Source organism: Strongylocentrotus purpuratus, unplaced genomic scaffold (genome assembly GCF_000002235.5).
Source record: "Strongylocentrotus purpuratus isolate Spur 01 unplaced genomic scaffold, Spur_5.0 spur5_contig_816, whole genome shotgun sequence".
In the NCBI taxonomy this organism is placed as follows: Eukaryota; Metazoa; Echinodermata; class Echinoidea; order Camarodonta; family Strongylocentrotidae; genus Strongylocentrotus; species Strongylocentrotus purpuratus.
The window spans coordinates 2142716-2155284 of record NW_022145520.1 but is presented as its reverse complement, the minus strand read 5'-3'; the positions used below and the strand labels follow the sequence as shown (position 1 = coordinate 2155284).

Below are 12569 nucleotides of genomic sequence, written 5' to 3'. Positions count from 1 at the left end.
TTAAAACAAATATGATTTTGAATTCAAGATGTCCACATACCTTCAGTGCAACGTGGACCTTCAATACCCGGCAGACAGGTGCAGTCACCAGTGATAGGGTTACATGTTCCTCCATTCTGACACAGACATGGCTGCTGGCAATTCTCACCAAAGAAGTTGGATGGACAAGCTATTGGAAGAAAAGGGGAAGTCATTGTTTAAGCTATAATGTGGTTAGGGTTGTTGTCAAAAGCTATCATACAGAGAGGGTAGCTGTATCATCAGTGATGGAGTTTAATACAGGTTCCGCCATTCTCACAAGAACATGGCTGCTGACAGTTCTCACCAAAGAAGTTAGATAGGCAAAGGGGGAGTCACTGTCACAAGCTATGAATTTGATAGGGTCTAAGTCAAGACTTCAAAGAATTATGGTAATAAACCACCCTCAGCGATTGTATGGTCTCTTTTGAATCGCTCGGCTATCGATTCTCAAAGGACCCGCTGGCCGCAACTATGCTATCTGGAAACTAATAAGTTTACACCTTCGATGTGACTTCAGTTCAGAAAAATATTATAAGGGCAATGTCCCTTGTGTTTGATTGACCGACATTCAGGGCCCCATTTCACAAAACTAGTCATCAGTGACAAATGACATCAGCAGATTTATCACTGATTTTTGTCATTTGTCATTGAAAAAAGGTTTTGTGAAACAGATCTCAGGTGTGACGTCACACTTTTATCGTTACTCTTACATCATACATGCAGACAGTTTATATCCTTATTGTATTGGTAAGGTCTACCAGTGCCGTTACGATCATAAAAAAAAAGAAGGAAACTAATTTCTGAGAAAGGAGATTTCTGACTTACTCTCGTTGCAGATGGTCCCCTGCCAGCCGGGTAGACATTCACACCCAGTTAAATCTTGGTTGCAGCTGGCCCCATTCATACAGTCAGTACACGAGTACTGGCATTGAGGTCCGAAGTTAGCCTCCCGACAGACTGATTCAATGAAAGAAACGAAGCTAGTTATAGTGTGAACAATCACAGATCGTCAGTTATCGGTAATCTTAAAAGGATTGGGTAACTTTGTCTCAGATTCTGAAACAAAATCCTGGATTTAGCTCATGCTGCAATGATAATTATAAACCTTTAGGTCAGTCAGGAACCCCATGACTTTAACAAGCCGATTGCTTGTCTGATAATCAAGATATATATGATTGAAATTAGAAATTTAAGAATTTGTTTCCTAATGGTTTTTATAACACTACGGTTTATTGGGGAAAATGAGTATGGTAAAACCTGTCACTCAAAGATTTTTACTGTTTTGAGGCATTTCGATCATGATCATTTTGAAGCCCCATTTTTCTTGGGCTTCAATATTACATCATATCACAGACACTGATAACCCGAAGGGCCATGTATCTCAGATTTAGCATTGTTAAACGGTGTCTTTAAAGGATGTTTAATCACCAAAGAATATTTTCACTCTGCATAGGTGCGTTTACATTTCAATAACAATCGGTATACAAGTACTGGCACTAAGGTCCAAAGTTAGCCTCTCTACAAACTAATTCAGTGATAGAAATGAACCTAGTTAGGGGAAATTATTGGTACTCTACAAAGATAAAGTTGAGTTACAGTCATGCATTTATATTGAGAAAAACACACAACCTTCACAAGTTATAGTTATACATGTGTGTAATACATGATGACACTGTGGGAATTCACATCCCAGGCCAGGTTTATCAGTCAATTTTCGCCTCTTATTTGTTTGATATTCCACTTCAATATCCTTCTTGGTATCATACTCATGAATAACTGACATTTTAATATTATTAAATCGTATTATTATGATTCTATATTGTGTATTTTCTTATCATGTAAATACTTAAGTAAAATATCATATATAAAGACCACCTGCCTATAAAGACCACATTTCATGTTTCCCTTGCAGAGCGGTCTTTATATACAGGTTTCACTAATACTTACAGCTTGTTTGCGGTCCCTGCTCAAGCTGGCCCGTACTCAGCTCACTGTTTTGGAAAGGCGGGAACTGGAAGCTGGGAGATGACGGAGTAGGGCGTGTCTGCAACACTGTATTTGGAAGAAAAACCCCAGGTAGGTGGGGAGGAAGGGGGTTGATTAATTAAAACATTAAGCTCCAATTCTTCATCAATCTACATTTTAAAATAACAAAATTCTCACTTTATAATTTCACATTCAATGCGTAACAAAGTTTATATTTTAATAACCAACCTTCAATGCAAAATAAGCAAAAAAATATTAAACATTGTTAGGAGCAGATCCCGGACTATGTAAAAGAGGGGGGCACAATATTACTAACATTTTGAGACGAGGACAAACAAATTTAACAAAAACTTTTTACTCCTAACTTCTCTGAAACACAACAAGAACAAAAAAAAATCATTTTCCATGAAGAAAAAAAATGTAGGATGGACGCAGTAAATGAATCACACGTAACTGCATTTGACCAATCATATGATTAGGAGTGAGTTGTATAAAGAATAATATCGGACCATGAAGAGAAGAAAGACTTACTTCTAAGACATGAGAAACCGTCGTCGCCCAGTTGGAAAGAATTGTTGCATCCGCACAGGTAAGACCCTTGCGTATTGGTGCATGTCTGATCACATTGGTTACTGCTACGCTGTGCACACTCGTCAACATCTGAAATAAATAAAAGAACACCGTTTATTCATTGATTACTGAACCCATTGATTACTAATACAGTAAGCACCCATATAAATCAATCCTTTTCATTGTACAAAATATTCAACGTTCAAATAGAGAACAAACGTGAATAACCCAGGGCCCCAGTTGCATAAAACTTAGCATTGATGGAAACTTTGCAAATAATTGCAACTTCCATGGAAACCATGATTTGATTAATTGGCTGTCCAGTGATGTTGCCATGGTAGTTAATAGTGATGCCAAAGTTACTATCGATGGTAAGTTTTATGCAATGATGACCCAGGACTGAGGTTTACAAATAAAAATAGAAGATCCCCTAACAGTGTAAAAACAAAACCTTTCACAAATTGTTTTTTTCGCAGCATGAAAATTTCAAACGTTTCACGAGTTAGAAAGCTTGTTGTTTTATAGCATTTTATCAAACGTTTCTTTTAACGATACAGCTGTAAACGGTAGACAATGCATGAAAATAAATATTGATTTCATTTGAAAGTTTCTCTTACCGATACAACTGCATCCATCATCACTTAGGAAGAATCCGGGACGACAGAGACAGGTATAGCTGCCCTCGGTGTTGATACACTGGTGAGTGGCCGCGCAGCAACTCTGGCCGATGTTACACTCGTTTTTATCTAGAACAAACAATAGAAAATGAAATCATGTTATGAAAATTACATATAGTTAACAACTACCGGTAAATTATTCATACCCCTTGTAAATTTGATGTTTTTGGGGGTTGTTCGCATTTAAAGATAAACTTGAGTTCTGGTAAAAAAAAGAAAATGAATTCTCACAGAATCTAACGAAACTTACACTGAATGTTCAAGTTTACAAATAAATGTCATGTGCCAAACAATTTTGGAAGTAAATGTATACTGGCTGAGTAATGAGCATAGAAAGATAAGGAAATCAGGGTAGTACTAGCCCCGACACCATGTGTGTTGTCCCATATACATCTGTCTGTGTAAGTAATTGTTACTTTACCAAGACTCTGCCAAATTTATGATGATTTTGATGACTCCAGAACCTTGCATTACACACCATTACTTACATGCTATATGATCAACTTTTCTGATCCATTCCACACCTTTTCTTTCACAATGCAATCGCATTACCAGAACTCAAGTTTATCTTTAACTCAAGAATGAAAGGGGGACTAGCCGATTTAGGGCCTTTGTTGAATACTTTTAGATGTAAGCTTCATTATGTCATTTTCACAAGAAATATAAATGGGGACAAATACATTTTTAACATACATTAAAAAATTGCCAAAACTTGGGTAAGAGTATGAATGATTTAGTTGTTAACTGTATATTCTGGAATCATCTACAACATCAAATATAAGAAGAAAGGCCAAGTTCTATGAAAACTGTTGTTTATTTAAAATTTGAAGAAAGAAAAAAAGAATTATCTTTATAAGAAATCTTCAGAGTAGTTGATACATCGTTTATTACATCGTTTATTACATTGTGTATTACATTGTTTGTTACATTGTTTATTAAATCGTTTATTACATCGTTCATTACATAGTTCATTAAATCGTTTATTACATCATTCATTATATCATTTATTACTTTGTCTATTACATTCCTTTATTACATCGTTCATTACATCGTTTATTACATCGTTTATTACATCGTTTATTACATCGTTCATTATATCGTTTATTACAGGAATGACCACCAAAGCGTTGATCCTTCATATCCTTACCTTGGCAATTTCTTTGATCGGGTGAGAGCTCGAAACCTATAGGGCAGGTGCAGACAGGCCTGTTCCATTTCATGGTGCAGTTGAACTGGCATTGGTGGTTCTCACACGGGTCGATGGGCTCGATGTCGATGATCGCTTGCACTGTAAATGTGTCACCATGATAAAAAATATGTAAATTCAAAGTTAAATATACTGACGCATATGAAAGATTGATATGTAAATACTGTGTAAATATATGAATATCTAAACCTGTCATACAAATAATTCAAACGAATGAGTGCAGTTCATTATAAGATCTATCTGCACTTGAGTTGAGGCTGTATGCATCTATCGTTCAAAACTGTCAGGCTGATCGAGTGCATAAACAGCCTCAACAGTGCAAGAGTGGATAGATCTTGTAATGAACAAATGAAAACTTGCATCATTTGTTTTATTAAAATTACTTTTGATGAATGTGTACTCAAAAAGGTCATATTTGGAGCCCATTTTGATAACAATAATAAATAATAATGAAGATAATAATAATAATAAAAAAATTAAAAAAACGGTATCAATAAAGCGCTTTACACCGAGTCTTTTACGCATCAAGAGGGTCATGTTTTGTGAAAAAGCTTTTGAATAGGTGGTCATTTTTGACTATACCAACATTCATGCGTTACGTCTTTAAATACAAAGCGATACGACGGTGAGAATCACAGCATGCTACTCACGTTTACATGTCCTGCCGTTTGTTTCCAGCATATAGTTGGTGACGCAGCTACATCTGTATGATCCGACAGTGTTGGTGCACTCCTGCTGACATACATGGTTCCTGGTAGCACACTCATCAATATCTATGAAAATTCAAAAAGGTCAACAACAAAATTATTCCCTAAAGCTAATGATACTACTAATACTTCTAATACTACTAATAATATTAATGATGATATAACTTGTTTACACAGGGTAGCTTCATTAGTATCAATACTGTTTCCCCTGCCTGTGATCATATTATTACCCCAGCTTCCATGACAAGGCAATCGAGCATTGAAAAAATTTCTTTCTACAGGGTACCCATTTACTACACCTGGGTGGAGAGTGGCAAATATAGATTGTCTTTTCTTTCCTTTTCTCCATTTATACAGCACATTGGAAAATATTTGTGATATCCCCTATATAAATATGATATTTCATTATGGCTAAAAGTTTGAACCCAATGCTGGGTTTAAGTTTGATGTAAAGTCGAGCTTAACATAGGATGTTAGACCAGGTCTAGTCTATACAAGTTTTTTCTTTCTTTAACATACAATAACGAGTTTGATTGAATGGTTAAAATTCAAGGAACATTATATAAGGCCCTCTGTGGTACATACCTTCACAGTTATTTCCATCTTGCGCTAACCTGTAACCTGTGTTGCAGTTGCAGAAGGCTCTATCACCCATGTTGAGACAGGTGTGTTCGCAGCCTCCGTTGTTGATGGCACAAGGGTTCGAAGCTAAAAGGACGCAAAAGATGGGATTAATTTATCGGTGACTGGACAACATTATGCTCTGGTGAGCTTTGCTCGACAACCGTTATTCTACACTAACCAATTTCTTGACGTCGATCTTGGACCAAACGCGACACTTAACCTTCCTCTAACCCTTGAACCTAACCTAAAGCCCAACTGTGACCCTAACCCTTACCCTAACCCTTACCCTTACCTTACCCTAACCCTTGACATGTACTATTAGCTTTGATGACATTGAGCCCTAAAGAAGCTGGCATCAGAGCCAATGTTGGAGCATTCAATGTCACATTCTAAAGAAACATAAATCAGGACACACACAAGTTCCCAAACATGTACATAAAAAGTTACAGAACTTAGTAAGGGTATGAATAATTTAGTTCTTAACTGTATATCTAAAGTCCTTCATAACATTGATCTAAAAACATTGACAACTTTCATAAATCGCTTTACATTTTCCTTTTTGGGGAATATCGGATAAAATCTTGGCCATCAGGCATTTGAACCGTCGCTATGTTCCAATGTGGATTTCTGTTGATATCAAATATTTCATGAGCTCATATATATATATATATATATATATACATATATATAAGAATCTCAATTTTCAGACAATTTTCAGTGTAAATTCCCTAATTTCCCATCCAGGATATTTAGGAGGACAAATGTTTCTTCATCTTGAAAATAAATCTATATTCTTGAGGATTATTTCATCTTGGGGGGGGGGGGGGGGTGGGTGTCCGAGACACATGTACAGCACGAACACGTTTGAAAAATGTTACAATGTTAATTAAAACTTTGTGTAAGTCAACCAAGACACCAAATAATTATAATTTGGGATAAGGTACAAAGACAGGAATAGATAAAATTGTGCATTAAATTTGGGTAAAAGAAAGCAAATACAGAGACAAAAAGAGGGAATATATATAATTTTCCATTTATGAAAAAACGCTTCCAATACCCGACAAAAGAATAAACATAGCATTGGCATTTATACAATTTCTTTTAAATGTAAATGTATATGCCTGCAGTTCATGGCCCATACATGTGCATACATAATACATATATTAAATTACATATTTTATTTTAATGATATTTGAATATCAAATCCCAGGTACCATTTGAAATCATAACGAGTAACAATATTTAAGAACAAGCAGAACAAAGTATACATGCCAGATAAAACAATTTCGGGAGGTTAAATAAATTCATTATAAATGCTTCATTATCATTTTGAAGTATGATATTTCACAGAGAGAATTAAATCATAAAATAGATATTGTTTGCATAACAGATTGGTATACTTTCATTTTTTGTATGTAGCATGCAGTACAAATATACTTGTCAAATTTGCAACAAATAGTGGAGAATCATGCAAATATGACATATAATGAACACTAATATCAGAGAGAGAGAGAGATAATGTCAATATGACATTTCAAAGACTTGGGGTCATAGTGAAAAGAAAACATGGCAAAAACATGCAAAGAATTCATGTAAATTGTATAAAAAAATGAATTTGTGTTAGGATTTGATATGGGTTGTGTATATATAAAATCATGTATGATTCTAACTGCTAACAGACAGGAGTCAGGTGTATAAAGAACATGGTTGATTTCATCAACCTGGAAATTAGTTTTAGCTGGTATATATTTGTTGGATAGAGGAAGGGACTTTTGATTTCCTTTTTTTAAACAAACTTATATCAAATTATTGATTTCAATTTTATCCCTTATATATAATCAATTCCCAAACTGGAATTTGAAAATTAATGCTGACAAGGACCAAAAAAACCCCTCTTTGCTTGATCTTTCCTCAAGATTTTACCCCAAATTTTTGACAATCTTGCATACCGGTACATGCACAGAGATATTATGTAATCATGAAACAAATTGTAAGGGGCATTTAGTGTGTGCGTGCATTTGTATCAGAGGTGCTGACGAAACTCCGTCGGACTTACGTTGACACGCCCTCCCGTCTCCGGCTAGTCTATAACCGGCGTGACACTGGCAGGAGAAGTGACCGTAAGGATGCGAGAGACATTGGTGCTGGCAACCGCCGTTGTTGATTGCGCATCCATCTTGAGCTGTCGTCGTTTTAATAATGATTTTGTTATCAATATTCAGAAGGATGAGGGTTTGATAGGGAAGACAGAAGAAGTACAATATTTAAAGAGCATGGTTTGGTGGTGACACACAGTTAGACACAGCATGAATAAGTATTCTCTTTTTGTAAAAACACAAGCATGTTTGAAAGTTTTATTTTGGAGGCTTTGTCCATTTGGAAATGGCTCTCAACGTTTCTTTTGAATTTGGTAATGCTTTCAGAGTTGAAAGTGGTAAAATATTTCAAGCAAGATGTGTAAACACAAATTTCTTCCTATTATATTTTGTATCATAATACCTGGCCGCTAACTTAAGCCCTGTATGGGGGGCTTAGATGACACCTACTATGTATTTGAAAGGTTCCCATTATCAAAATAAAAATATCTTCATAATTCTTATTCGAAGAGCTCCTCCCAGTGAGAATAATTACACATATTGATAAAGACTGGACTGTATTTTTTTTAATTATTTAACTTTCAAGTATAAAAAGTAAATTTCAAACATGTTTGTCTATAGAATGGAAGATAAAAGAAGTATACGGTATATAATTTATCTATGGTCATACTAATAGTTTTAGTGCAAGAGTTGCCTTAGCTCTGATACACAGCAGGCCTTCTCCCCTTGCAACAAATGATACTAATCTATATCAAAAGTTACAGGAATGAATACTCAAATCTATATGGAATATTAAAAGGAGGTGAAATATTTTTATAAAGACTAGAAATACTTTCATGTTTTGCATGAAGAATTATGAACAGCGTAAAGAATACAGATAAATATAGATAACTGCAAAAGGACTTCCAGATTTGCAAGAAGTAAGGCAGATGTAAGATTTTCATAATGACACAAAACATAAAGCATTTAGATTCATAGCATGGATAGTACAAATTCTTGAGGCAGATATATGTTGTTTTTAAACACACTTTCTAATAATACCACAGTTCTAGAAAGAGCAGAATAAGAAATATGAATTGAAAAATTGTCTTCCAGGGTCGGAGGTTTTGGACTATATATATAGAAAGCTAACCGACAAGAAGGGTTTGATTTGAAAGACACTTAAAGCATGGTTGAGAAAGGAACGTGAAAAGCTTTAGAAAATGCTACAACATACCACAGCCTAGAGCATATTGGCATATATAAATATATATGTGTTGCAGAAGAGTACAGATAAAGGATATTTCATTTTTGGGAGGGTTTAGAATATTCTACCCATGGGCCACCACAACACAGCAATCCGATAATGGTAATACTAATGAAAAGTTTTCAGAATACAGTACTCTACATCTAAATGAGAGCTAATGGAAATTTTGTATGACATCAGTAGATAAATATCTATCACTATCAGGGATAAAGGAATGGATAAATATAAATAAATGGAATGTTCTATTGACCAAGCACCCTTTTGTTTTGACCAGGGAGAGTTTCACAAAACTCATCAGTGACAAATGACAGTTTTTGTTATAAGCTACTGAAATCCTTGCTTCTGATTGGTTAACAGCAGATTTGTCACTGATTTTTGTCATTTGTCATTGAAAAAAGGTTTTGTGAAAAGCCCCCCTGGGAGAGTTTTGAGGAGATTCTTTGAGCGGTCTTACGAGTGCAGGTGACACCGTCGGGGTTGAGACGCTCTCCGAAGGGGCATTCACACGTGAAGCTTCCATGGGTGTTTCGGCAGGTGTGCTGGCAGCCTCCGTTGTTCTGTTCACACTCGTCGATATCTGTAAAATGAGAAATTGAAATTAATAATAATAATAATAATAATAATAATAATATTTCAAATCATATATCTTTTCATATCCCATGTTGACTCAGCTTTTATATAGCGCTTATACATCTTGGACATCTTTAAATGCTTTACAGATATACTAATACCCCGGTCATTGAATTCAGTGCTTGCCCGCACAAACTGTGGACACAATCTCCACTCCCTGGGGAGCATTCCAGCCAGGCATTACCTTTCTTCCATCACATAACTTTTATTTCAATCAGGCTGATCTTTGATGACGTTCAGAGACGGGCAGCAGAGATTGTCAAGGACCTATGGTAGAAGTAGAGGATCAATGCTGCTAAGAATAATCTTGAAGGTGTTCACATTCGTTGCCATTTGCAGAATAAGAATTTGGAAATGATAGAAACGGCTTCCAATCTTTCCATGACTTTATCTCACTTTTGATAGAAAAAGCATGAGAGGTCTCATAGTGATTTTTTTCTTTGTGTACTTCAAACATTATTTCATTAAAATTTCTTTCTCCAATAAATTTATCTACAAATGTGAAATCAGATCACTTCCTTGTACTGGCTGTCCTATAAATATTCTTGAATAAATGAGCAACAGAACAAAGTATTGTTTGTGAATTATTTATTTTAATTACCTCTACAACTGAATCCATCCATGGCGAGTTCAAATCCAACATCACATTTACAGTAGAAGCTACCGATGGTGTTACAGCATCTACCACTGCATCCTCCATTGCTGAAAAGACATTCGTTGGTATCTGGAAGATAAAAAGAAGGAAAAGAAAAAAGAAGAAGGTTAGTTAAATGCCATCATGTAACCCATTCCCTATCGGAATATATTTATATCATAACTTTGGGAAAATAATATCTTGATGTTTCTACTTACTGGCACACCTGACTAGTGCAGGTGAAAATGCTATTACAGATAATCTTATGATTGGTTAGAACTTAAAAGTTGTACACATTTTAATGTTGCAGTTCTCCTGGTAAATTACAAAAAACAAAATAAGATACACAGAAGGCTACAGGAGTACGTACGAAAGAGAGGGAGAGGGAGAATGAAAAAGAGAGAAAGAGGGAAAAGAGAGATAGAGAGAGAGGGAGAGGGAAAGAAAGAGGTAAGTCGCAAGAAAGAGAGAGAGAGAGAGAGAGAGAGAGAGATGAAAGAAGGGAAGCAGGTTCAAATGTAGTATTTGTCGCAGTAGGGGACCATGTAGATTTAGTAGGTTTATTTCAAAAGAATTGTGTCAGCTGGGTGGATCCAGAATGTAAAACTGTTCAGGTTCAGGGCTCTAGCTGTTTAGGTGACGACAAGAAAATGTCATGTGATGTGTGGGCCACCCATTATAGATACCACCATGACATCCCCCAAAGACATTTGCCAAAACTTAAATTTCCAAGTTTTTAAAGCAAAAGTAAAATGATGTAAAATAGTCCAGCTAACTTCTGCAAAGTGTTTAGGTTCTGTCCAAATTTGAACAAACTATGTTTCACTGAGCTTGTTGTTTGAGGTGGTTTTGATGAATGCTAGTGTTTGGTATGGAGTGTCAAAAGTATAATTCATTCAAAGCATCACTTATGGTGGGTTGCCATTAGCAACTGCTCATTTCCCTCTTCACTTTTTTGTTCATAATAATTGTGTTTTCCTGTGATATTCTAAAATGAATTATTCTTAAGCTTTGATCATTCATGCCCTGAAAGAACTTCTGTGTTTAATATATGCATTATTTTTTGATAAAAAGAGGGTGTTTTTTTATTTAAGCACAGGTATCAAAATCCTGGTGAGCACTTGTCACATCAAGAAATTAAACTCAGAATCATTCAAGAGAATGTGAAAAAACTGAAGTACATGATTTGAGTCCATCACTAATCGTTTATTTCCAAATCTCCCGTTTAATCATCACAACACTTCCTTTCCATTTATCGTCATGACACTTTGTTTATAAGCATCACACTCACTGCACAATCTTGCTCCACCTCCCAATGTATCAATACATCTAGCCCATCAGATCATATTCAAGGACTAGATTTTCTGTTTACAAGCGACCATCACCCCACTAACTTAATAGCTCGCTATTCCTTTTGGCAGTCTTGTCAAACTTTCTCCCCAATGTAGGCTATCGGTTTTTAATCTCGCTGCATGGAACATTGTATCTCTACAGAGTTGGATCGGGTTTCCGTGGGGAACCTTGAACTTTTCACTTGCGATACTTCAAGAGTGCAAATGGTTCAGAAGTCGATGCTATATCATGAGGATATGTCACCTCCCATCAGCCCTGCCGCGGATGATCACTGAATTGGTGATGGAATTATAACGGAAGGGGGAAAATGGTAGGGAACTCGAGATGCTATGTGTCATAAGAATAAGAAATGTATGTGATGGAGTTTGTTCAAGAAGTTGGGAGAAAAGCGGATGTTCGCAATTTGAAACCTGATGATATCGTGGGAGAAAGTTGCGGGAAGTTAACGGTTCATAATGTTCAGATGCTCTTAAAGAAAAAGGAAACTTAATTTGACATTTCATGTGGCATTTCCACATTAACCCTCTCTCAGCAAAGTGTCAATTGAAGTTAACTTCATCATAACACATAGTCTGTCGACAGCCAGAAGGGTGTTACACTTTTTATGAAAGGACATTACATATAATAAATGCTCTTCGGCCTATCATCAGAAAATATATAAACAATTCAAGATAATAATATTTACTAAATCTAAAGCAGGTCATGAGTAACTTCACCACTTTAACCTACCTCAACAATTAACAGTGGTGATATAGGATCAGTGAATTAAGTCATTTGGTTTTGGAAACAAGGGTTTCCCAAGTTTGAGACAAATTCAT

At 35.7% G+C, this 12569-nt stretch overlaps 1 protein-coding gene across 2 annotated transcripts in view; it reads right to left on the bottom strand.

The window, feature by feature from the left end:
- The window catches only part of LOC575944 (multiple epidermal growth factor-like domains protein 6), a 29318-nt gene extending 18835 nt beyond the window's left edge, over positions 1 to 10483 (bottom strand). The window contains exons 1-11 of one of the 2 annotated variants that reach the window (XM_030979688.1): positions 10366 to 10483; positions 9589 to 9711; positions 7849 to 7974; positions 5754 to 5876; positions 5112 to 5234; positions 4402 to 4542; positions 3195 to 3323; positions 2539 to 2667; positions 1969 to 2073; positions 847 to 978; positions 41 to 169 (exon numbers count right to left, since the gene is read on the bottom strand). In XM_030979688.1, coding sequence (XP_030835548.1) covers positions 41 to 169; positions 847 to 978; positions 1969 to 2073; positions 2539 to 2667; positions 3195 to 3323; positions 4402 to 4542; positions 5112 to 5234; positions 5754 to 5876; positions 7849 to 7974; positions 9589 to 9711; positions 10366 to 10387 — 1282 coding nt within the window. In that variant the 5' untranslated portion in view covers positions 10388 to 10483. The remainder of the gene's footprint in view (positions 1 to 40; positions 170 to 846; positions 979 to 1968; positions 2074 to 2538; positions 2668 to 3194; positions 3324 to 4401; positions 4543 to 5111; positions 5235 to 5753; positions 5877 to 7848; positions 7975 to 9588; positions 9712 to 10365) is intronic. The other variant, XM_030979692.1, reaches the window with a different exon arrangement.
- Positions 10484 to 12569: the final 2086 nt, after the last annotated feature.